The 27,704-nt window shown below is 41.4% G+C and overlaps 1 protein-coding gene across 1 annotated transcript; it reads left to right on the top strand.

Annotated features, from left to right (window-relative positions):
• Positions 1 to 9,549: 9,549 nt before the first annotated feature.
• Positions 9,550 to 27,544, top strand: LOC115204241 (55 kDa erythrocyte membrane protein). The gene is made up of 12 exons (XM_029769646.1): positions 9,550 to 9,981; positions 22,594 to 22,722; positions 22,894 to 22,972; positions 23,147 to 23,232; positions 23,377 to 23,445; positions 24,751 to 24,947; positions 25,488 to 25,591; positions 25,685 to 25,765; positions 25,881 to 25,961; positions 26,056 to 26,258; positions 26,383 to 26,457; positions 26,637 to 27,544. Exons 1-12 carry the CDS (start codon positions 9,859 to 9,861, stop codon positions 26,811 to 26,813), a joined length of 1,404 nt encoding a protein of 467 aa, XP_029625506.1. The 5' UTR covers positions 9,550 to 9,858; the 3' UTR covers positions 26,814 to 27,544.
• The last annotated feature ends 160 nt before the right edge of the window (positions 27,545 to 27,704 follow it).

Genomic DNA, 27,704 nt, shown 5'->3' with positions numbered 1-27,704 from the left:
AATTACCAAGAGCACTCAGACATGAAATAATACACAATGATAACTTGGCTATATACACGGGGTACCAGTACTGAGTAGATGTAGATGTGCAGGGGTACGAGGTAATTGAGGTAGATATGTACATATAGGTAGGGATAAAGTGACTCGGCAACAGGATAGATAATTAACAGTAGCAGTAGCGTGTGTGATGAGTCAAAAGAGTTAGTGCAAAAAGGGTCAATGCAGGTAGCTATTGGTTAACTATTTAGCAGTCTTATGGCTTGGAGGTAGAAACTGATCAGGGTTCTGTTGGTTCCAGACATGGTGCATGGATACCGCTTGCTGTGTGGTAACAGAGAGAACAGTCTATCACTTAGGTGGCTGGAATCTTTGACAATTTTATAGGGCCTTCCTCTGACACAGCCTGGTGTAGAGGGTCTGGGAGGCAGGGTGCTCTGACCAATGATGTAATGGGCCGTACGTACTACCCTCTGTAGCGCCTTGTGGTTGCATGCCAAGCAGTTGCCATACCAAACGGTGATGCAGCCAGTCAAGATGCTCTCAGTGTTACAGCTGTAGAACTTTTTGAGGATCTGAGGCCCCATGACAAATCTTTTCAGCCTCCTGAACGGGAAGTGGCGTTGTCGTGCCTTCATCACTGCTGTGTTGGTGTGTGGACCATGATAATTCCTTAGTGATGTGGACACTGAGGAACTTGAAGCTCTCGACCCGCTCCACTACACCTCCATCAATCTGTATGGGGACGTGCTCGGCTCTCCATTTCTTGTAGTCCACGATCAGCTCCTTTGTCTTGCTGACGTTGAGGGAGAGGGAGAGGTTGTTACTTCCTCCCTATAGGCTCTCCAATAGGCTTACTTTGGTAAACTCATGAAATCCTTGGTAATGTTTCATAACACACTTACTGAGTTATTTATCATAGGGTCTATTTATCACACTATTTATTTGTAACAGTATTTTTATTGGAGTTTCACAATTTTCACCCATATTAAGAGATACAACAACAAAGACAAGGCAAAAAAAAACAGCACTCGCTTACACATATCCGTATGTATGCACGCACGTACACACACACCCACCATTTCCCTCTCCCCGCTCAGCGCTTCTCTCACCCCATCCCCCTCATTGCGTCTCTCAATACATACATTTTAAACAAACATAAACAGAAAAAATAACAATAAAGACATAATAAATAAATAAAATAAAATAAAAAGCTCAGTTTAAACCAAGAAGTTGAGTTCCCCACACGGACCGTACAGTGTAATTCTGGAATACATAGATCACCATTCTAAGAGAATCCTTGCAGCATAATAGCTGATACTTCAGGTTCTAGGTAATTTAGGTAAGGTTCCCATACTTTGTAGAACTGATCTGTCTTAGAGTGCAATGTACATGTCAGATATTCCAGCGGCACCCATTCAAATAGTATCTTATGCCAATCTTTAATAGAGGGAACCTTATCACTAATCCACTGTAAAAGTATGTTTTTCCTCGCTGCGAAGGTGAGGATGTTGTAAAGCCTCCTCTTACCCACAGAAGTTACATGCCTACTAGGGAGACCTAACAGTAGAGAAACTGGGTCCAATTCTAGATCGACCCCTAGGATCTTTTCAATCTCTTGCAGAACACCAGACCAATATCTTTGTATTTTGGGACATGACCATAAACAATGTGTTAGGGTGCCTGTATCAGTTTTACATTTGAGACACTGAGGAGAGGAGGAAGAGGGGCTAAATGCATGTCTGCGATTTGGGGATATATGCAATCTGTGTATTATTCTTAATTGAATTGCTCTAGTACGATTACATATAGATATTGTTTTTGCATATTTCCAAATGTCCTCCCACATCTCTTCGTCAATGGTAACAGACAGTTCTTTCTCCCACACTTGTTTCACCCTCTGTGTGTCGACAGCCGAAAAGGACCTTAAAGCATCATAAAACAGACTTACAGACATTTTCCTTTGTGGGGAAAAAAGCATTCTTTCAATGACAGACATATCAGGGTTACCAATTAAGGTGGTGCTCTTCAGAATATAGTGTCTTACTTGTAGGAAACGGAAAAAGTCCTGCTTTGGGAGTTGATATTTCTCGACCATCTGCTCAAATGACAATAAAATCTTATCCGCAAATAAGTCATTTAGTCTGCGTATGCCCTTATTAAGCCAAACGTTAAAGCCAGCATCCAGCAATCCTGGGACAAAATCTGGGTTGTTAAGAATTGGGGTAAGAGCAGAGGTTAGTTTGGACCTTCCCAGGAAACGTTGAACTGACCTCCATACTTTGAGTGTGTTAAGTGTAATGGGGTTGTTACAGTGATCTTTTACAGACTTGAAGCTTGTGAAAAACAAAAGGTCCTGTAAAGGGTATTTTGAAAGAGAAGTCTCAATGTCTAACCAAATAGAGGAGTCATCGTTTGTGATCCAGTCTGAAATATAACATAGGTGGGCACACCACTGATAGAGCCTGATATTGGGCAGATCCAAGCCACCCATAGAATTTGGCAGCTGCAATATTGCCATCTTAAGTCTTGGCTTGCGTTTACTCCATATAAAGGAACTTAGCCATCCATTTACATCCTTTATTACCTTATTGGAGAGTAATACTGGGATCATTTGGATTGGGTAAAGTAGCCTAGGTAAAATGTTCATTTTCAAGAGGGATATTCTACCCAACCATGAAATCGGAAGAGAGTTCCAGCGCTCCAGATCCTATCTTATTGTGTCAAACAAGAGAACAAAATTGGCTTTGTACATTTGTTGGAATTTAGGAGTTACAAATATACCCAGATACGTAAAACCTGAGGGAGACCATTTAAAAGGGAAGGGGGGAGAAGTGTTAGGTACAGAGTGAAGGTTACCAAGTGGCATAGCCTCTGATTTAGTTAGGTTAATCTTGTAGCCTGAGAATTCGCTGAATAACTCAATAATGTTAATCAGAGATGTGATTGAAGTCTCGGGATTAGAAATAAATATCAGGACATCATCAGCATACAAGCTTATTTTATGGTGAACATCACCAATGAGAAGCCCCTGTATAGCAGGCGTTACCCTGAGGGCCTCGGCCAGTGGTTCCATAACAAGTGCAAATAGGAGGGGGGACAAAGGACAGCCCTGCCTGGTACCTCTGTGTATAGAGAAGCTATTTGACCGTAGTCCATTAGTAAGGACAGCAGCCTGAGGATCATCATATAAAACTTTCACCCATTTTATAAAGTTGTCCCCCAGGCCAAATTTATTTAGAGCAAAGAATAGGTAAGACCACTCCACACGATCAAATGCTTTCTCAGCATCTAGGGAGAGCACAAGACCATCCATAGCACTTTGTTGGTAGACTTCAATTACATTAAGGAGCCGTCTGACATTGTTACATGACCTACGTCCCTTAATGAAGCCAGTTTGGTCTCCTTTCACAATTAGTGGCAGTGAGTCCTCTAATCTTGTGGCTACAATTTTAGAAAGCAATTTTCTATCCACATTCAGAAGGGAAATTGGTCTGTACGAGGAACAAGACTCCGGACATTTTCGCTTTTTGAGAATAAGTGATATGTTGGCTTCTCGCAGCGTTTGGGGGAGCTGGTCATTTGAAAATGAGTGGTTAAACATATCACGCAATGGCTCAAGGATCAGGCCATGGAACTCTTTATAGAACCCGTCCGGTCCTGGGGCCTTACCATTTTGCAGATTCTTAATTGCGGACATTATCTCTTCCTCAGTAATAGGGGCATTAAGGAGAGACTTCTGTTCTTCGGAGATAGTAGGGAGCTCAATCTTAGAAAATAAGTTCTCCATTAACTTGGGTGCGTCATTTGGCAGTTCTGAGGCGTAAAGATTTCCATAAAATGTCTTAAATGAGTCATTTATCAATTTATTTTCATATAAATGATTGCCATCAGAATCAGTAATAGCCGCAATTGACTGTGAGTCAGCTCTCTTTTTAGCTAGGTACGCCAAGTACTTTCCTGGCTTATCGCCATGTTCATATAGCTTTTGCTTGACAAATCTCATTTTCTTTTCAGCGTCCTGTGTTAGGAGGGAGTCCAGCGTTGCTCTAATGACTGATATTTCCTTTAATAGGGCAGGAGTGGGAGTTTTCATGTAGTCCTTCTCTTTAGTTCCCAATTCACCCTCTAGTGTTTTTTGCTTTTCACGCTTTTTCCGCCTCTTAGTGGCTGCGTATGACATAATCAGACCCCTGGCGTACGCCTTACAGGTTTCCCAAAGGAGTGAGGGGTTATCTGTTGATTGAGAGTTAATAGGGAAAAATGCTTTAAACTCTGTAATAAAATATGATGTGAATGTATGGTCTTTAAGAATGGTTGTATTCAACCTCCAATGTCTTGACTGATTGAATGCCCCGTTGAGTTTTATGTCCAGGATCACCTCCGCATGATCAGATATGACTATGCTTCCTATCCTAGCGGATAAAACAGACTGCAGCGACGTCCTGGGCATAAAAAAGTAATCTATTCTAGTCTGACATCCATGAGGTGCAGAGAAAAAAGTGAACTCTCTGTTGGAGGGATGAAAAGCTCTCCAAACATCAGCATACCCCAGATCATCACAAATGGCTGTAAGTGACTTAGCTTGAGGAGAGAGTGAGGCTATACCACTGGGAAGCTTATCAATAAGGGGGTTCAACAAACAATTAAAATCCCCTCCGACCACTGCAGTGTCTGAGTTTAATTCTGAAAAGTCTAGAAATACCTTAGTGAGGAAGTCAGGGGGGTGGGCAGGGGGGAAGTAAATATTCATTATGGAAATGCTCTGCCCTTGTAAAGTACCATTAATTATAACAAAGCGACCCAATTTATCTTTCACACACTTCAAGACCTTAAGTGGTAGGTTCTTTTTCACAAGAATTGCTACACCTCTACTTTTGGATGTAAATGATGAGAAAAACACTTGACCAAACCCCCCTTGTTGTAATTTCAGATGCTCCTTATCATTCAAATGGGTTTCTTGTAACAGGGCAATATCAATATTTTCTTTTTTCAAAAAGGATAGTATCTTCTTCCTTTTAATGGGGTTATGGCTCCCTCTAATGTTCCATGTACATACACGTAGTCTGTTACCTGCCATTGCGCTTTGACCATTCAATATCCAGACTGAATCCTACTGTAAAAATGGGGTGGTACCTTTTTCCATGTGTTGAACTCTCCTCTATCTCACTGAGCGTAAACAAACGATATGAACCCTGAACTCGAACTATACAAAACCCAAAAATTAAACATGTAAAAATCCAAAGGGGGGTTTTCCCACTAGCTAACATGCAGGGGATTTCAACTTTCCAATGTAGACTCTTAAGTCCGCATTGCCACTCAATAGCCTCATCCTTTATATATGTGGAAATTAAAATCAATAGAAGAAGATTGAGGTTCTTCCACCTAAAACCAAGCCTGGGCACCAATATAGGTTCACACATATCTCAGTCTGAGCTACGGCAGCAGTTACTTTAGCAAGAAAAATAATACCGATACGAATATTACTGAACAGGAGCACATGAGAACTTACATCACTGTTTCATGATCAGATTCAAAATAAAATAAGACGTTATCCAATGCTGCGGTGGTGCAGCTTAAGGTTATTTACCCGAGAGAGTCAATAAACGCAGCAGCCTCTTCAGATGTGTAGAGTTTTTTAGGCGATCCGTTGACCATAATCTTCAATGTGGCCGGGTACAGCAGTGCGTAGTCGATCTTCATTCTCTTGAGTCGAGCCTTCACCTCATCAAACGCTTTGCGCCTTCGTACAACCGCTGTGGAATAATCATTGAAGAATGAGACCTTTGGACCTTTACGTTGACTACCGTCAGAACCGATGTTTCTAGCCGCATCCACGACGCGCTGCTTGTCGGTAAAGTTGTGGAACTTTATAACCACTGGTCGTGGGCGCTGATTGGGACCGGGTATCGGTGCTTGAGAGCGATGTGCTCTGTCTAGCTTCACACGACCAGCCTTAATGTTGATTTGTAGGTAGCCAGGGATCCATTCCTCAAAAAATGTTACTGAACGTGTCCCTTCAGAATTTTCCGGGAGTCCCACAACACGGATTTTGCATCTGCGTCCTCGATTATCTAAGTCGTCAATGTGCTCCGCCATTTCGCGCACCTGCTTCTCAAGTGTTTTTATCTTAGTGTCCATGGATGTAGGTGAAGTTTCCACAGTAGCAATTCTTCCTTCCGCCTCATCAACACGTTTGACAACCCTCTGTAGTTCAGCTGAATGGCCTGCTATTGCTTCCAGGACTGTTCTTATCTTAACATCGATCACTTTAGTAATGTTATCTGTCATCCTTTGAATCACCAGGTCCATTGTGCCAGGATCCGCAATGTTGTTAGATTCGCTAACGTTAGCTAGCTCCTCCTGCACCTCTACAGGGATGGCGGTTTTGGTCGACTTCTTAGTAGCTCTGTTGGGCATGTTGTCGGAGATTTTTGAGAAATAGTCGCCAAGACTCATTGTAGGGTAACTTATTTAGCCAATTCTACCACTTTTCAAGCTAGGAGATTAATGTAAGAATATAAATTTACGAATACCGCGTGAGCTCGCTGAAACACCGTGTTCTCTCTACGGCGCCATTTTGTTCCCCCTCATCACACTATTTATTAACATAGGCAGCCGATAGTGGGCGCTAGATCTGCACTATCGTCGTTGATTGATGTGCCAAGCCTGTAATACACTCATGTCCCTCGTGGACCGGCTCGTACATAAAGCTTCCTCCATTCAGGCTGCAAAGGCATAATTTCGCTCCATAACTAGTTTTAATGGCGGGCCGTTGGAATAAAAACTGAAAAAATATCTGTACCATCTTAATAAACCACAAAAAACACCATGTTCAGCCAAGGGTATGCAACATTTGAAGTTGTTCCGAAAATCCGAAAATGGTGGTGGAAAATTGTGTTTTATTAAGATGGCTTGCCATTAAAGCCAGTTAAGGAAAAATATGCCTTTGCATGTTAAATGGAGGATGCTGTATGAGTGTGTTACCGGCTGGGCAAATCAATAATAGAAGACAGTGCAGATCTAGCTTCCACTATCGGTTGTCCCTAACTATTTATTAGTGTGGCGCACATTTGTGTAGGCTAGCCTACTCTTTTTCATATCCTTGGCCTATTTATTATTTTCTAACCTCAAATAACATAAGCAGATGCTTCAAGTTGGCTGTTTTCACCAGTAGCATATACCATGGTTATTAGGCCTAGGCTATATGATGCAAATGTTTTGAAGGTCCCAAACAATCATTCTGAATCCCATGTAAAATAACATTTAGAGTGACTAAAATATCACTCATACTATTTTGGGGGGATAGAAATGCAGAATTTTTTTTTTTATGTATGGCTAACTAACAGGAAGCTTGAAAAGACAGGCTGAGTGGGCGGGGAGCTTAAATGAATGAGCTTGCGTTGACTGACAGTTCTTTGAAACGCCTACAGTGCCCTCAGAAAGTATTAATTTGTCCATTATTCCTTTTAAAATTCTTCAAGCTCTGTCAAATTGGTTGTTGATCATTGCTAGACAACCATTTTGTCACGACTTCCGCCGAAGTCGGTCCCTCTCCTTGTTCGGGTGGCGTTCGGCGGTCGACGTCACCGGCCTTCTAGCCATTGCCGATCCACTTTTCATTTTCCATTTGTTTTGTCTTTGTCTTACACACCTGGTTTCAATTCCCCAATTACCTGTTCATTATTTAACCTCTGTTCCCCCATGTTTGTTTGTGAGTGATTGTTTCTATGTTGGAAGGTCCGTTATTGTGGGCTCTGTTTTTGTATTGCATTTATTATATGTTGAGTAAAATACGGTTATTTACTCATACCTGCTGTCCTGCGACTGACTCCCATACACCAGCTACACACAGACTTCCTTACACATTTTCAGGTCTTCCCATAGATTTTCAACTAGATTTAAGTCAAAACTTTAACTTGGTCACTCAGGGACATCCACTGTCTTCTTGGAAAGCAACTCCAGTGTAGATTTGGCCTTGTGTTTTAGGTTATTGTCCTGCTGAAAGATGAATTAATCTCCTAGTGTCTGGTGGAAAGCAGTTTTCCTCACAGATTTTTGCCTAGCTCCATTCTGTTTCTTTTTTATTCTGAAAACCCGGTCCTTAAAGATTACAAGCATACCCATAACATGATGTAGCCACCACTATGCTTGAAAATATGGAGAGTGGTACTCAGTAATGTGTTGTATTGAATTTGCCCCAACCATAACACTTTGTATTCAGGACTAAAAGTGAATTGCTTTGCCACATTTTTTGCAGTATTACTTTCGTGCCTTGTTGCAAACATGTTTTTAAATATTTGTATTCTGTACAAGCTTCCTTCTTTTCACTCTGTCAATTAAGTTAGTATTGTAGAGTAACTGCAATGTTGTTGATCCATCCTCAGTTTTCTCCTATCACAACCATTAAACTCTGTAAATGTTTTAAAAGGCACCATTGGCCTCATAGTGAAATCGCTGAATGGTTTCCTTCCACTCCGGCAACTGAGTTAGGAAGGGCGCCTGTATCTTTGTAGTGACTGGGTGTATTGATACACCATCTAAAGTGTGTAATTAATAACATCACCATGCTCAAAGGGATATTCAATGTCTGCTTTTTTTGACCCATCTAGAAAAAGGTGCCCTTCTTTGCGAGGCATTGGAAAACCTGGTCTTTGTGGTCTTTGTGGTTGAATCTGTGTTTGACTGAGGGACCTTACAGATAATTGTATGTGTGGGGTACAGAGATGAGGTAGTGATACAAAATTACGCTTGCCATAAGAAAGGGGTTGAATAATTTCGAAAAACATAATTCCACTTTCAAATGATGGGGTATTGTGTGTAGGCCAGTGACAAAAATTTTCAATTTAATCCATTGAAAATTCAGACTCTAACACAACAAAATGTGGAAAAGGTCAAGGGGTTTGAATACTTTCTGAAGGCACAGTACCAAGAAATGTGGATGCAGTAAGCAGTATTGCAGTAAAATCACTTCAAGCAAATGTGGTGATACACAAAGCAATTCAAACAACACTGAAATTGCATCAATTAGGTCATTTTGTTTTGCAACGATGTCACCGTATTCCTTTAATAATCATGCCTCCTGAATCCAGGTGTTTGACATGGAGGAGGGGACCAGTAACTTTATGATCAAACTTTATCAATGTAGAAGCAACAGTCATTTTTTCCTACGTTGGTCATCATACTTTGATCTGGTTTAATCCAAATATCTTCTAATTTCATGAAAAACATGATTTTGACTGTTCATTACCTTAAACTTTCTTTCATGAGCATTATTGGTTTCAGTCTTTTGCCTTGCAACATTGGCGCACTTGTACAGTTTTTCAGTGTACATCGCTCCATAGATATGTGTCTGGCTGTCTGCTATGGTGTCTGCAGACACTGCGTCGAGATTAGAAGAAAACGCAATTTCTGAGGGGTATCCTCTCGGCTGAAGTGGTCTTTACTGGTGTACGACATATCCCAGGTGTTTCATATAGCAGTCCGATGTAAAAAAAAAAAAATACAGTGACGCTGTAATACCGCCTTTATGCATGAAGGTAGCCTCTCGTAGCGTATTCCCCTCTGCCCTCAGCAGCACGTAAGAGCTCTACCACTGAGGAAGCTGCATTGAGCCAGCCTCCTTTAGCACTGGAATGTTTTCTTGCTTTGTCAGCTGTGTCCTTGCAGCCTATAATGCAATATAGCTACCTCCATATTGATCAAAACCACGGACTTTAAACTAGAACAGCAATTGACCAGAGCGCCAGGGTTCCTTATCACTCATTTCCCCTTGCGCTGCTACACCTAGGATCAGCCTATTGCGGACCTTGAACAAGGGCGCATCACGTTCACTTTTATTTTTTTTGCTAACCAGTAAAGATGACTTTAAAATCCAATAAAAACGAACCTGCTGTCATACTTGAGCGGGTTAACAGCGCTCGAACAGCCTTCTCCGACCTGTACCTGGAGCAGCTCCTCCAAAATAAACCAAAGCCGGAAAAGGTAAGCTGTTTACTCGACAATACATTCATACGATTGCCATAATAATATAATTATAGAAAATGTCTTAATCAGAAAAGCAGTAGGCCTATACGCCTATATGGAAGGCTGTAGCCTACATTCATTTCTTGGTGATGTAAAGCAATACAGATATGTCCATCAACTTCATTGCATCAGTTCAAGACGCAGGGGGTAAGAGGATGCGCTGGTCAGCGCTGATACAACCCGGTTTAAGACGACCATCTTAGTGTTCATATGCTTTTTGTGTTTTTCATATACATGATTAAATATAGGTTTAATGCTATTCTTCACATTTTGCCATGAGGATGTGTCACGATTGTTGTAAGAGACGGACCAAGGCGCAGCGTTTGTTGAGTTCCACATATTTATATAAAGTGAAACTTCTTTAGCCAAAACAATAAACACAACGTGACTACGTGGTGACACAAGCACCAACACAAACAATATCCCACAAACACAGGTGGGAAAAATGGCTACCTAAATATGATCCCCAATTAGAGGCAACGATTACCAGCTGCTTCTAATTGGGAACCATACAAAACACCAACATAGAAATATTGAACTAGAACACCCCCTAGTCACGCCCTGACCTACTACACCATAGAGAACCAAGGGCTCTCTATGGTCAGAGCGCGACAGGATGAGAGAACATTTAGCAGTTTTAAAGCTAATTCCCTGCTACTCTACACATTTTGCCATGAGGATGAGAGAACATTTTGCAGTTTTAAAGCTAATTCCCTGCTACTCTACACATTTTGGCATGAGGCTGAGAGAACATTTAGCATTTTTTAAGTAACTGTCCAGTGAATATTCTGTTAACTCATTCTCAAATAATGTTATTAGGAAAATGGCTAACTTCTTGCATTTCAACACATTTTGTCATGGAGCAGAGAGAAAACTGTGCAGTTTTATTGCTCATCTCGTGCTATTCTACATGTTTCGCCATGAGGATGAGAGAACATTTAGCAGTTTTAAAGCTAATTTCCTGCTACTCTACATATTTTTCCATGAGGCTAAGAGAACATTTTGCGGTTTTAAAGTAACTGTCCAGTGAATATTTTGTTAACTCATACCCAAATAATGTTGTTGACCAATCCTATATTCATATTTGTGGCCAAAGCATAAATTGTAGAAAAAAACACTTAAATAAACCCACCTCAAACTTGTATCTCAAGCAGACCATTTAAAAAAATGCCTGTTATTTCCTCATAGAGGATGGTGTCATCCTCCTGAGGAAGTTGAGCTGGCCAATCAGCGGTCTACTCGCATGAATATTTTGAATGACCAGTATAAGCCCACACCATTCTGGTGTTGGAGTACACCCACACCATTCCATAACAGAAAAGCTGCTTTTTAACATACTTAATTACCATTTTTTGGAAGGAAAACGATTTCACTCATATTGTAATTAATTATAGGCATATTTCATAAAAATTGGACAGGTACTTTAAAGGTCGACTTTGGGCAAACACGCAAGAGTAACAGCTTTATACTATATATTTTTTATTCATTTTTTTATTTCACCTTTATTTAACCAGGCAGGCCAGTTGAGAACAAGTTCTCATTTACAACTGCGACCTGGCCAAGATAAAACAAAGCAGTGCCACAAAAACAACAACACAGAGTTAGACATAAACAAACGTACAGTCATATAACTGACCAATGCACCTTCATACCAGGTCATTTAATGCAACAACAAAAAAAGGTGATGAATAAGATATTTGGCTACAGATCTTATCGATCTCTTCAGCTTCCATCCAAAAACAAATGCTGTGAAATGACGTCAACACATACTGGAGGAGTTACTGGCTAGCTACAAGTGGCTAGCTTAGCTAGCAAACTAGCTACGTCGGTCGCGATGCGCATTACCAGAATTACACATCACTGAACCACCAAAGGCACACTCCATTTCTGTTTGGAAATTGAGAAGTAGGAGTTGGACCGGTCAACTTTGAGCCCAAAGATGACCGTTGAAGCTAATTTCCTGCAATTCTACACATTCTGCCATTACTTATAACATGGGGGGTTCGACTTGACCTGAATATTGGGGGGGACATGTGGCAATTTCACCTATGTCATGCACATGTTCAAAGTTTCAGTCTAGGTCACTCCCAAGACAGTACTGCATCATGAAAAATTCAGTGCTTGTCAAATCCAATCTTAATTTGTTCCAGACAAGTCATAATAAGTAAGATTCAGTTCTGCTATTTCTCTAACAAGGAACAGAAACCACACACCAGGCACATAGAGGAAACAGGTTAACTGTTTCACAGCAATAGGGAAGATACATGTGATGTCTACATAATGGATAGTTGTATCCTTTAGAAGAGGGGACTGACATTGGTACTCATAGCCAGTATAGGCCTACTACTGTTTTTAACACTTCTTTCCACTTGTTTAGACATGTACATATGTTGACCATGTACAGCATCTCAATTCAACAATGTGTTACGCTCCTATAATAAGCTGCAATTACATCAAGGCATGTTTTCCAAACTGAGACACCTGCTCTGGATGTTTTAATATGGATTTTCATCTGTCTTCTTAATTATTTGTGATAGACTTCCACGTGTCTTTTAAGGGTCTTACAGCAGTAGTATGATCCCATTCCAACCACACAATTCACCATGGACCTTTGACCCCACAGGTGAGGACTTAATGTTATCAGCCTCTTGATGAGGCACTACTGTAGTAGATTAGCCGAGCCCAGGCAGATCGTTAATCCCCTCAGTCCCCTAGATCAGGCTGACATTCTCAGGTCCTTGTCTTTGTTTGCTTGTTGGGTGAAATGCAGAGCCAGGTGTACCTATTCGACGCAGGCAGGAGGTTAACAAACAAGCCCCTCTTCTCCTTTGTCTGTCTCAAGGGGGAATTTCTTGGCATGTGATGATTGGACAATAGGCCTGGTCAGGGTCAGAGGATTAGGGTTAGGGTGCATGGTAGAGCTGGACAATAGGGGCAAAAATCCATATCGCAATAAATTGCCTGAATTGATACAATACTGATCAATATAAGGATACGTGTATTACATTAATGTGCACCCCATTAATGTGCTACTACTAGTTTGATGGTTGTAGCCATCAGTTGTCCTATTAACAATCACCCATATTCGCAAACTCTAGTACCCTGTAGGGCCCCTGCTGCCTAGAGTTTGATGGGATTTACTTGAGGAATGGGTCACCCCTCTATTTTAGGCTCCTGAGTGGCGCAGCGGTCTAAGGCACTGAATCTCAGTGCTAGAGGCGTCACTACAGACCCTGGCTCGACCCTTGGTTTGATCCCAGGCTGTATCACAACTGGCCGTGATTGGGCGGCGCAAAATTGGCCCAGCGTCGTCTGGGTTAGGGAAGGGTTTGGAGGGGTAGGCCATCATTGTAAAATAAGAATTTCTTCTTAACTGACTTGCCTAGTTAAATAAAGGTTAAATAAAAACATTTTAAAAATGGATGTTTATTGGCCACGTGTTATAGCGGGGGCAGCGAAATGCTTATGTTACTAGCTCCTAACACTGCAGTAAAATGTCAACCAATTAAAATGTAATGGACAGAAAAAAATACAAGAAATCAAGAACGATGGGATAAATCTGATTAACAAGTCAAATAGCACTGTAGGAGTAATCAAATTCAATCTATATGTATGTACACCAGGATAATTGATACAAGATCAACTGATAATGATATGTACAGCAATAGACGTATTAGAGTAAGCAATGCCAAGAATCCAGTGTATGAATAAATATGTAATTAAAATACAATGTCCAGTAGTAGAAATATTCTGATGATCTACGTCAGGGATACAGTATTTAAATACGCAGTGTGAAACGGGAAATGACCCACGGTTCAATGCCTCTATAACATGGGTTCCAGTGGTTCACTCTGCTTGATCAGTGAAGGAGGAGCAAATGAGTGAGGGAGAAAGTCAGCCAATCAAGTTCGAAAGAAGTCATGATACTTCCAAAAAGGAAAACATGTCCCCTGATTGATACGTAAAACAAAGTATGTCTGAAAGTGACATTGAAATAGCAACTTTGACATGGTTAAACGTTGAGTGCTGAGAAGGGAAGCCTTGCATGGAGTCTTTCCCTGACATCATGTGTAATAACCTAGTGCAGAGCCTCATGTTAAAGTGTACCTCAACGAGAAGCTGAAATGTGAAATCTGCATCTGTTGTGAGATCTGGAATATCGTAGAGATGAGTGCTGGCCTTGACTTTACTTTTCCATCTTTGTGACGCTTGCCTTGGACTGCAAGTGTGTATTTTGCGTCTGTAGCTGAACTGAAAAGCGACTCTAGCCAGAGCGATTAGAGTGCAGTATGTTTGTATTTGCTTGCGTGTGAATAAGGCTTCCTGTGTGTGTTACCCACCTGACGTGTGCAGACTCAGCCTGCTCCTGCCTGCCACACACTGAGTCATGTTTCACTAGAGACTAGCCTAATCATCCAGGCTAAAGAACTGCAGCTTTCTATAAATAGACACATAGCCAAGTCTGCCTAACACACAATGTCTCCCATCCTAAACCCCTGTGTCATTAGTGCAGTTTAACCCTATCAGTCCCGAGACCCCAGCAAAAATTGTCTTTTCATTTATCTGACTTTCATTTATCTGCATGTCCAGCCCTTATATTAAATAATCATTTTGGAGGTGCTTATATTTGTCCTGTTATACACAAGTGTGTAATGGAAATGTGTTGTTTTCCATATCCCAATTCCCCCTGAGACACCCACAGAGAGTGGGGTCATGGCCAGGGTCGCCATTGTACAGCAATTTGGATTAAGTGCCGTGCTCAAGGGCACAGTAACCGATTTATCACCTTGTTGGCTCCGGTATTCAAACCAGCAACCTTTCAGTTACTGGCCCAACGTGCTAACCTCGAGGCTACATGCCAATGAAGTCCTTTTCAGGACAACCATGGCTGCAAGTAGAACACAAAACAATTTGACATCAACAGTTGCATTCATGAGTATTATTGACAAATGTAAATATATCAAAAATAGGTTCGCCAAAGCAAAAACCTGATAAAAATGAATTTATATGAATGCTGTAAGTACATAAATTGTTTTCTCACTGGGAAATGAATATCCAACTAGTTAGTGACAACTGTTTGAAGTTTGGAGTTTGTGACAGCAACTATGTGAGCTTATTGCAAAATTAGAGACACTATTTCCTGGGACTTCCTATGATCTTCTATAGAAGAACCCCTTACTTTCTAACGACTCTTGTGTAGCTTGTGAGCATCATAGAGCAAAACATGTGCACGTTCGTCAGCCTCAACTTTTCATAGTGACAGTAGCTTTTAATAGCTCGTAGCTCAAACCATTCGGGACTCTACAGACTTTTTGTACAAAGTACGGGCCCCTTCGGGATCCGTCCTTGTCTCACAAACACCACTCTAGCTCAGCCCCCATAATCACACAGACTAATGTTTGGTATCTACGGATGCAGAAATAGACAAATCCAATGGTACAACAAGTTAGAAGTCCAAAACGCGCAGGCGTTACAGTGGGACTCATTGGGTTAAACAGGGACAGACAGACACTAGAACATTGCAAATGTGCTTGTGTTACATTCCATGCTCTCATCCCCTCATTTAACCAAAAAACATGACCCCATGAACAATGTTGCTCTCTGATTTCATATCAAACTTAGCTGGCCTTGACATCCCTCAAACATGACATTTTAATTATAAAGGTATTATATGCATTACATTGGTAAAAGGCCCAGTGCAGTCAAAATTATATGTTTCCTGTGTTTTGTATAATATTGTAGAACAGCTGATGAAACTAACACTGTAAAAGTGTGAAAACATTTTATCAGTGTCATTCCTGATAGTTGCTGGTTAAAAATAAAATTTACACAGGACCTTGTAATCAGCAGGTTTGCATGGGTGGGAGTTTCAGCTTTCCATGGTGACGTCGCCATGTGGAAAATGGGTTAATAGACCAATAACAAGGAGAGTTCCAAACATCTCTGCCAATAACAGCTAGTTTTCAGTTTTCCCCTCCCCACTCAGACCACTCACAGCCAGTCCTTCTTGCTTGAGAATTTTTTGGGGGGTAAAAAAACAGCTATTTTTACCCTCTTTAATGGAAATATATTACAGTAAAGTACTTAATTGTTACCCTGAAATAATTGTATATTGATATAAAAACAGCTGCATTGGTTTTTTAAGTATGTATTCTCTGTAACAATGTGTAGGCACACTGTAGTTATGCCTATGTAATTACCATCTAAAAACATATGTTTTAGCAAAACACAAGTGGGACCCAATCCAACATCAGCTTGACTAAACAAAATGCCTACAACTGAACATGTGAGCCGTAGGCAAAAGCTTGTCTGATATTTTCTCATATTTCTTGAATGCCAATAAAGTAGCATTTACATTAAGATATAGGGAGGGGCTCACAGATATATGTACTGCCTTAGTTACTGCTGTGGCCCTGCAAGGTCTTGTGGATCAATAGTTCTAGGCTGGAAATCTACCCTAACCTTACCTTGGTATGTGGGGAGGCCTGGTATGTGGGGAGGGGGGAGGGGGGAGGGTGATTACAGAGACATTAGATCCAGTTTCCACCTTATACTATTTGTCTAGCAATATTGTGCTGTTCCTGTTTCACTGGAACACGTATTCTTTCAAATGGCGTATTCACAGCCATCTTCAACGCTGGATTAGATGATGGGAACCACAGACAAATGAAAGAGCACACAACACTGAGCCTTATAGCTTTCTTGTAAAAAAAATAGCCCTGTTGTTTTTTACACTCCTCCCCCACTTTTCCCTTTCAATAACCAAGCTTCCTTCAGAGATGGAAGAGGAAGCGAGAACCCCCCCCCTCACTGTTTTTCTTTCTCTGTTTTTTTTCTGGTTCAATTAAAGTCAATGAACTTAGTAGACCAGACCTAGCTGCTATTGCATTGGTGTCTATGGGAGACACACCCAGTTAAGTAGACCGGAACATACCATTGTTTTCAATGGTAAATGGCCTGAGTGAACTATCTTCATTTGTGAACATGTTTACTTACATTGATCCATAGATACTTTGCGTCGGTCACTGGTGCATGACTACAACTCCCAGAGGCCTCTGTTCACACAATGAGATCAGGGGTGAGCACCAATGACTCACATGTACAAAAAAAACAAGGATTCAAGACAGTTTGTTTTTCTTTGACTCTGAGATCAAGTGACCCCCCTCCCCTCTGACACTGCTGAGTGCAGTGGAAGTATGAAGCCACAGAAGAACAGTGTTTTTCTTCTGGGAGACTAGGAGTGCCAAGGACCTCCACAGTTGAATCCACCCTGGCACGTTGGAGCCTGTAACTGTTTTTTGAGATAGCGTATCATACTATGTTGCATTCCTGACTCCTTGACTAGTTCAGCATTATGAGATAAAAGGGGTTATTGAGAATACTTCGTCTCCGACATTAGGAGGGATTATACAATGAGTATCTGTAATATTTGAATAATGCTATATTTAAACTTTGATACCTGCTGAGGAGGACTTCGCAATTTGTTTACTGTTAAACTGCTAATACCTACAGTGGGTTCCTGCCTAATTTCACTGTAACAGCATAACGAATTCCATATTTCCCATTACATAGTAACAGGAGTCTTTTGGCAAGAGGCACTGTTTGGCCTTGTCACCGGGATATGGTGCCAGTCATTTATTATGTTAAAATAAAAGAAGATACTTTAGCTGTAACTGGACTGTTTTGATAGCTCACTTGGTAAACTAGTTTTCAAACTTTATTGGGTATTGAAAGGCTGTAAGCTCTCTTTTTATGTCTCACTTTAGACGCACACCTTTTTGATTCTTGTTTGTAACTATGGAAATGGGATCTTGTAAAAAAAACAACAACCTTGGTCCTGTCACGGGCGTCGTAAGGAGTGGACCAAAATGCAGCGGATATATTGATCACCTTCTTATTTATTAAAGAAAACACACTTAAACAAAACAAACGACGAAAACAGTCCCGTAAGGTGCACAGACTATACAGGAAACAACCACCCACAAACACAAGTGAAAACACACACAACTAAATATGGCCTCCAATCAGAGATAACAACAACCAGCTGCCTCTAATTGGAGGTCATTGACAAAACTAACATAGAAATAGACAAGCTAGATAAACACATAGAAATAGATCATCTAGAACATAAACCAAAAACCCTGAAACACACAAACCAAACACCCCCTGCCACGCCCTGACCAAACTACAATAACAAATAACCCCTTTTACTGGTCAGGACGTGACAGGTCCTCACTTCAGAAGTTCCAAAAAAGCTTCAGGAAAACTGGAGCTTGTCAATTATACAAAGGTGATCTTAAAATCCTAGCCCAGTGGACAGACTATGGGAGGTAAAAGTGGGAACCAAGTGTGCCTTGGTCATCATTGGAAAGTAAAAAGTTTTAGCAATTTTGTAAGTTCAGCTTATTCAATAAATTACAGTGCTGTGTGTTCTCCCGCTATTCTCGGCTGTTTTCTGCTATTACATATATTAATTATCCAGATGATACCATTTGACCTTTAGACCAAAGTCTGATGGTTTCCTTTAGACATGTGACTTCCCTCTCAGTCCAACCAGAGTCAGCACTTCGCAGGAGGATTTATTGGAGGCTGAGTGAGCCCTCCCTGTCTCTTTATGACTCAGTTCTGTGTGCTGAACAATATGAGTAATGAACATTCAAGGCTTCAACCTGTTTGTCTGTATGATGGTGAAACTGTTAAGCCCCAGGTGTCTCCTACAGGACCGGTCCATCTTAGTGTACAAGCAGCATACTGCGCTCTATGCACTCTTTACTGCATTCTATCCCCTGTCATTTCATCAGAGTTTATCGAGGGATGCAGTCCAGAGAGAGCTCTACTACATTGATGACAGGGACTATTTCTGCTCTTCTAGTACTGGTGTCCTGTAAATATCTGTATTATGTTGCAAAGTAAACAACATGTTTACTTACATTGACCATAAGACACCTCTAGGCTTTCCTTGAACACCGCAGGCTAGTAAACATGGTGTTAAAGTCTAGTGTGTGTGTGTGTGTGTGTGACCTTGTTCTGTTCCGTCTCAGACACATGGTGAAGGGAAGAGGAGGGGGAATCCTGACTCTGCATGATTAGGTTTCCCCAGACAGGGCCTGCTACATATCCATTCTACTTCTGGCCTCCCTTGGCTGCTGTGACAATAGCCACACCCTTCTCAGTCTCCACCATTCCCCAGTGCCAGTGGCTGCTGCAGCTGCAACAAACAAACAAGGTGCAGATGTTAAGGTGCCTTAGTCATTAGTGTTTTCATGGTGTTTTTGCATTGAAGTCAATTCAAATGAAAGGGGGGGATACGGTCAGGGTCAATTTCCCCCTGGCTCAGGATTTTTCTCAAGACGCCACACAAGATGTTACAATAGAGCCTGGGCGTGTCCATAGTGAGAGAGGGCACATAGTGAGAGACGGTTCATAGTGAGAGAGGGTCCAAAGTGAGAGAGGGTACATAGTAGAGAGGGTACATAGTGAGAGAGGGTCCATAGTGAGATAGGGTACATAGTGAGAGAGGGTCCATAGTGAGAGAAGGTACATAGTGAGAGGGCCCATAGTGAGAGAGGATCCATTGTGAGAGAGGGTACATAGTGAGAGAGGGTACATTGTGAGAGAGGGTACATACTGAGAGAAGGTACGTGGTGAGAGAAGGTACATAGTGAGAGAAGGTCCATAGTGAAAGGGTCCACAGTGAAAGGTCCACAGGTAATCAAATGGCTAAACGGACTATTTGCATTGTGTGCCCCTCCCCCCAAACCCCCCAACCCCTGTTTTTACGCTGCTGCTACTCTCTGTTCATCATATATGCATAGTCACTTTAACTATACACTCATGTACATACTACCTCAATTGGGCCGACCAACCAGTGCTCCCGCACATTGGCTAACCGGGCTATCTGCATTGTGTCTCGCCACCCACCACCCGCCAACTCCTCTTTTACGCTACTGCTACTCTCTGTTCATCATATATGCATAGTCACTTCAACCATATCTACATGTACATACTACCTCAATCAGCCTGACTAACCGGTGTCTGTATGTAGCCTCGCTACTTTTATAGCCTCACTACCGTATATAGCCTGTCTTTTTACTGTTGTTTTATTTTTTTACCTACCTATTGTTCACCTAATACCTTTTTTTGCACTATTGGTTAGAGCCTGTAAGTAAGCATTTCACTGTAAGGTCTACACCTGTTGTATTCAGCGCATGTGACAAATAAACTTTGATTCGATTTTATTTGATACATAGTGAGAGAGAGTACATTGTGCGAGAGGGTCCAAAGTGAGAGAGGGTTCATAGTGAGAGAAGGTACATAGTGAGAGAGGGTTCATAGTGAGAGAAGGTACATAGTGAGAGAGGGTTCATAGTGAGAGAGGGTTCATAGTGAGAGAAGGTACATAGTGAGAGAGGGTTCATAGTGAGAGAAGGTACATAGTGAGAGAGGGTACATAGTGAGAGTGGGTTTATAGTGAGAGTGGGTCCAAAGTGAGAGAGGGTACGTAGTGAGAGAGGGTCCATTGTGAGAGAGGGTACATAGTGAGAGAAGGTACACAGTGAGAGAGAGTCCAAAGTGAGAGAGGGTCCAAAGTGAGAGAGGGTCCATAGTGAGAGAGGGTCCATAGTGAGAGAGGGTCTGTGGTGAGAGAGGGTGCATAGTGAGAGAGGGTAAATAGTGAGAGAGGGTACATATAGTGAGAGAGAGTTCAATGTGAGAGAGGGTAAATTCAGTTACAAGGAACAAGGAGAGACTAAAACAAATAAGATAAAGGAAATGCCTTTGTGAAATTATGATGATGGAAGTAACAGCTCATTGCCATTGGAGTTGTTAATCATTTTTATGGCCTTGTAGTTTTCTCTCAAAGACATCATTGCCACCTCCCGTTCCTTTAGCCAGTGGATCTGACTAGACTAGACAAAACTACTGGCGTATTGATTTCCATTCATATAAAGGACTATGACAGATTACCCTCTTCTTATAGGCCTAATTATTTTTATGTGAGCGGATAACTGTGAAAACAAAGCTGTCAGAGTCACTGCGAATTAATTTGTGTCAGCATTGTGTGGTCAAACACATTGAACACATTCTTAACTTATCTAAAAAGAAAAGTTGTTTCTGTTTGCATGGTTGACGAAGTCACCTTGTGATTTCTCTGAACTAATGTTATTACTTTCCATGTCCCTATACAGCCTGAGATCGCTAACAGTAAAGGAACACTAGCAGTTATCTATGAAAAGATAATCAAACGTATCTATGTTAGATAACAAACTTTTGCGGCTGTAGCTGGCAGCATTTTCCTACAGGGAGTATAGGAGGCTTAATTTCATTATTGCACAATAACGGTGGTAAGTAACCTTTGTCAGCCTGGGGTGCATGTACAGAACAATCAGGGGCTAGATTAGTATGATGGCCATCCACGTGAGTGGTTTTACTAATCCCTGGCAGGGCTAGCAATGTGATAATGCCCATGTGGCCGGGGGCAGTAAAAGGGATTTAGTTCATGTGATAAAAGCATGTGTAATGGAGGGACATCCACACAGCAGAACAGGCCAAATCCCACAGGAGGTCCCACTTCTATTATTGCTGTGTGGAATTCAGGAAAGGAAAGACTCCAATCTGGACTAAAAGAATCTCATGGTGTACATTTGGATCCATGTTTTGAATTTGCTGCTGTGGTATTTCATTGTCAAAAGAAAGACCATTAACATAGTGTACTTTTGGTGTACTTAAGCATTTGGCATTGGATTCAATCAAACCTGGTTGAAATGGAACGGGTGGAGTGGAGGGATCACCAGTAAAGGCCACATTCCTTTGAGTGACATTACACACCGTTCAGTGTTCTCACAGCCAGACAGTGGTCAAATAGTCAGGGTTGTTATTTGTGGATGTAATGGATGTGTTAATCTTTACTAGGGATTTGTTTTTTCATATCAATACTTTTCTTCTTAACACGATTTCACTCAGGCGTAGCCATGACAACCTTTTGTGTACCAGAGTAGTGGACATGGGTTGTCCCTGCCTAATGAGCTGGTGAAAATGTGGAGTTAATTTTCAACCTCGAACAGATGCTGAAACTGCAAATTTAAACATGGCTTTTGGGATGCAGACGAAAAAAGCTTAACGCCACTGGAAATGCCAGTGTTCCAATTATGTGACATCAGGTGATCAGGATGTTTAGTTCATTGTAAGAATGTGTTTATTTATTCCTAGTCCACAAAATTTTACTAATTGCAGCTGTACTGCTGCAACTGGCAATTATTTATCATTTTGAGTTGTTTGGGTGCTTGGCACGAGATAGTAAAAATGATTTTCATGATTGCACTGCCCCACAATTTATAAAACAAATAGGGCCAAACATTGACACCTAGTAACCTTCCAAACTTGGATGTTTTGGACAGATTATGACATTTTGCCAAGATAATAATCCAAAATGGCATTTTGTATAGGAGGAGTGCATTCCAGTTGTGTGCACAGTGGGTTTTTCAGCCCAGTTCTTCACCCCAGTAAGCCATGTTAATGGATCCATCTCCTATGCCTATTGATGTTAAGTGTTGACATGTTTTTCCGTAGGGGCTTATGCCAGCCTATGAGACAAAGGGAGCTGAAGTATACACCAACGGCAGTGCTGCTCACATGAACGGAACTGAGCTAACCAGGATGCGTGAGGTGGCGTTTGAAAAAAATCCCTCAGAGCCCATGGTAAACCATTCAGATGCCAATTCCTGTCTTTTTTTCTCTCTCAGTCCCTTTCTGTCTTTCTCTCTCCTTTATTTCCCTCATCTCTCCTCTCTATCTCTCAGTGACTCAATCTGTCATTTTGAGGAAAGGTTGTCATGTGCTGTTTTCATGACTCATGTTTTTTGCCTTTAGGGGGTGACTCTAAAATTGAATGGAAAACAGAAGTGCACTGTGGCCAGAATATTACATGGGGGCATGATACACAGACAAGGTACAGAACTCAACCACACTGACTGACATACTGAAGTGATTGTAATGAATTTGTATTAGAAAAGCAACATTATTTCCATACTTGTCTAGCAAATAGATTAGTTATTTGCTTGATAACACTCTTTGGTCATACTGATCCTCTGTACTGTGCTGATCATTTGTTGTTCATCTCCAGGTTATCTAAATGAAGGGGATGAAATAGCAGAGATCAATGGAAAGAGTGTGGCCAACCAATCTGTCGACCAGCTACAAAAGATCCTGGCAAGTCCCTACCATCTCTGTTTTAACACAAATTATACTGAAGAGCATTCTGCCCCTGAGAGAATGGCTGACATGTTGTAATCTCACAATCCTAGTTTTGATAGTGTGGAGTTTAAGTAAAATGGTTGTCATCCTCCATTACAGAAAGATACCAACGGAGTAGTTACAATGAAAATCATCCCCAACCAACCAAGGTGCTCTCCTGTGTGTGAGGTAAGCCAATAAATGACCCATTGGATCTGCACATTTTCCCCTTTATGAATGGACTGATTTTATCATTTTTTTGCACCCTGAAATCTAATTTCAGCTGCATGCATGATCAAAGAAATGGTTACTATTCAAGCAGGGTTACACTCTTTTGTTGTACTAGTTCTGCCACGATATCCCAAATGATATCATCAGAGAAATACACCAGGTATAGTACATAGTGTAATAGAATACCCTTTAGTTTACAAGGGGTTGACAGTGATTACAGAGGGCATCAGTCACTTTATTTAGTCATCTATTGGTGACGCAGAACCTACTCTAGTCACGTGTTATAACGTCATCTACATACGATTCCTATTATATTTTGACCATATCAGCAAATTGCTGGATTTTTCACTACCACCACTGTAATAAAACAAATAAACATGGTTCAGCAGTGTTAAAGTTCTTTCTCTACGATACCATGCTTGAAGCGTAACCACATCTTTGATACGGTACCGTCCTGTACCTCCAATCATATCTTCTCCCAAATCCTCTTTATTAAATTGAGTTTGTTCTTTTGTCAGGCGAACCCTACCCTTAAGACAATGAAAGACACAGATGACTATACAACCATTAGATTCCACTAATGGTCTAATATACGGATCATCAGTCATGTTAGACTGGCGAACTGAACTGAAACACATTGGCAGTGCTCAGCGTTTCACTCTGCCATCTGCTGGTCACATTATGCAATCATATCTCCCCAAGAGTCTGCCTCTCAACCTAGAATAATTCAACATTTCGAGAAATGAGTTTCATTGATGAATGTGAACTAATTGGAAAACAGTGTTATACCATTCATGTTTGTCAATTCCATAATAACAGGAGCATGTCCATTGTCCAGGCATTATGATAACTGCACGAATAGTGTGGTCAGTGATGAGAGTCTAATTTTAAGCATTTTACCAATTGATAGATTAGTAGCCTGTCCTAAACTATACGGTAAATATATACAAAACAATAACCTTTTACAGACCAAATCCCTCCTGTGAATGCTGCTAGATCCTCTGTGTGTTGCATCATAGAGGATACCACAGGAAGGATCTCTGACCCATTAAATCTGAGCCACAGTACTATCTCCTGAGTTCATTCAGAATAATATACGATTTTGCACCATATGCTGGAAACTGCAGTGCTACACGTCATTGCAACAACCATATCAACCACAATGCACAGATGGCGAACATTATTGCCCAGTTCCCAGAAAGGGCATCATGTCATTTCAGCCATCTCTATGTGTGCAACAGTTCTGTGTTACTTCCTCCACAGATGTACATGAGGGCTCAGGTTGACTACGACCCTGCCAAAGATGACCTCATCCCATGCAAAGAGGCAGGGCTGAAGTTCAAAACGGGTGACATCATTCATATCATTAACAAGCAGGATCCAAACTGGTGGCAAGGCAGGGTGGACAGCTCTACCGCCGATTTCGCTGGACTCATCCCCTCCCCAGAACTTCAAGAATGGTAATAGTACACAAAGTAGGAGAGTACACACACTTCTGATTACCTGTAAAAAAGCTTTTGCCTCAACGTTGCTTTAAGCACTGAAATTGACATGCATATTATTAATGTTAGCTCTCTGTGTACATCCTAGGGCCGGCCGTGCTGCCCTGTTCTGTGCCAATTGCAATTTTCCTAAGTCCCTCTTTGTGGCACATGACTAAACAGTAGTTCAGGTGCGACGAAACTAGGGCCTGTAGGACCTGCCTTGTTGATAGTTTTGTTAAGAAGGCAGAGTGACGCTTTATTATGGACAGACTTCTCCCCATCTTAGCTGCTGTTGTATCAGTATGTTTAAGCACTGAAATCCCTAGGATCAGGATGGCCTTATCCTAATCCTAATTTAGTTTGTTGAGTGACTCACTGACTGACATAATAAGAGAAAAACTAAAATTCGAAAATGCACCTTGTGTATTCTATTACTCTAACTCTCAACATTAAGTTGAGACCCGCTCTAAAATATTCAGTGTGTGTGTAAACCCCAGTCTCTCCTCTCTGCTCCAGGCGGATAGCAAGTAAAAGCAAGGCCACAGAGGGCACCCAATCCTGCAGCCCCTTTGGAAAGAAGAAAAAGTGCAAAGACAAGTATCTGGCCAAGCACAGCTCTAGTAAGACTTGCCATTTTTATAATGTTTTTTACATTGCATGGCATTGTTTTAGATCCCTAAAGCACCAATTTATATTCTCTTCTCCCTTGTTAGTCTTTGACCAATTGGACGTGATTTCCTATGAAGAGGTTGTTCGGCTCCCTGCCTTCAGCAGAAAAACCTTGGTGCTTATTGGTAAGCTCCATATATGATCATCATAAGCGAGATCTGCCTGCCTTAAACCTAATTTTAAACCCAATATTTGAGATTGTCACACTAAAAGTGAGTAGATGAACCTCTCTCTGCGCAGGTGCACCGGGTGTAGGAAGGAGCCATATCAAAAGCCTGTTGCTGACCAAATACCCAGAGAAGTTTGCCTACCCAGCACCACGTAAGTAGTGCCTTTACTTCTAGTGGTCTTCTATCTGGTTTGAGAACAATTTGTTTTCCCAAACCCACCATTAACTGTGGCTCGATCCAAACAGACACCACCAGACCCCCACGTAAGGACGAGGAGAACGGGCAGGAGTACTACTTCATCTCCAACGACACCATGACCAAGTGCATTACTGGGAATGAGCTGCTGGAGTACGGCAGCTTCCAGGGGTTCATGTTTGGAACCAAAATAGAGACTATCCAGAAGATCCATGAGCAAGGAAAAATCGCTCTGCTGGATGTGGAGCCACAGGTAGGCATAGAACTTGACAAAAAAATAACTATTTACACAAACCCAAGGTTAGCAGAACAAGGTATTTGTTTCAGATGTCAGATGAATAACAAGATGGTTTGGCTTCTTTTTTCTTGTTATGCAGACATTGAAACTGTTGCGGACAGCAGACTTTGCACCTCTGGTGGTTTTCATTGCACCCACCAACTCAGCTACTCAGGTACGCTACTGGTCATTCCTTACATCCAGGAATGAAGGTTATTTCAGTTAAGGACCATTCGCAATATGGCTCTCTCCAACCAATCACATTACGGTATCAACATGTCCAGTCTGTAATGAGATGCTGAACCCTTCAGGAGTTTGACTTTGTAGTCTGATAACTTGTACCTTTCCTTGTAGTCAGAAGCGGTGCAGTTGATCCAGAAGGAGTCAGATGCCATCCTCTCCAGCTACAGCCACTTCTTTGATGTGCAGCTGGTTAACAATGATGTTGATGAGAGTGTGAAAGGAGTGGAGGAAGGGATGGAGCAAGCCACCTCCACCCCACAATGGGTGCCTGTTTCCTGGGTCTACTGACCTGTGTACCCCTGAAGAACCATATATTTAACAAAAACTGGTGCAAAATCACCCCCCCCCACCCACAAGACCTGGGCCAATATCCACAAAGTGTCTCAGCGTGCTGATCTAGGAAAAGTTGCCTTTTAGATCATAATGGGGAAAGATTATGGCCAGACTAGTAACCGAAAGGCTACAAGATCAAATCCCCGAGCTGACAAGGTAAAAAAAAAAAAATCGTTTGCCCCTGAACAAGGCAGTTAACCCACTGTTCCTCAATAGGCCATCATTGAAAATAAGAATTTCTTAACTGACTTACCTAGTTAAAGATAAAGATCAGCACTCCTGAGGGGCTTTGTGAATACAGACCCTGGTCACAGGTTACTCATACACCATTCTTTGCATAGCAGCTAATCACTATGTAATTGTAACTAAGTTTCACACAGAAGCAAAACAAAAAAGAGCAATAGATATTTTATTTCAGAGAAAGTATAATGAACCCAACCAAAGGGATAATTTACGTGTTTGTAAAACCTTAATGAATCAAGCTTTTTAGGTGCCAAGTGATTGGTCCCATACGGCTGCAGATAGGAGTGTTAGTCTGTTAACTATTAAAGTGGACCACTACTGTGAACAATGCCACTACCTGACAAGTTATCAGTATCCTTAACCCGGGTTTAATATTAATAGTCATGAAATTTTGCATAGCTGTATTAAAATACAGGGAGACATGTTCTGCATGAAATTGTCAAGTCATGTTAAGTGAATCATTTTGTTGACAACCTCAGCACTGGTCTCAACACAGAAATATATACCTCGTGTCATGATGTAAGGCACTCTTAAACCCCCCCCCGCTCCATATTACTGATTGAAGTTTCCCACTCATTTGGTGCGAAAGGTAGGTCTGAATAA

The sequence above is a fragment of the Salmo trutta genome, chromosome 12 (assembly GCF_901001165.1).
Source record: "Salmo trutta chromosome 12, fSalTru1.1, whole genome shotgun sequence".
In the NCBI taxonomy this organism is placed as follows: domain Eukaryota; kingdom Metazoa; phylum Chordata; class Actinopteri; order Salmoniformes; family Salmonidae; genus Salmo; species Salmo trutta.
The sequence above is the reverse complement of the archived record's forward strand: the minus strand, read 5'-3'. Positions and strand labels throughout refer to the sequence as shown.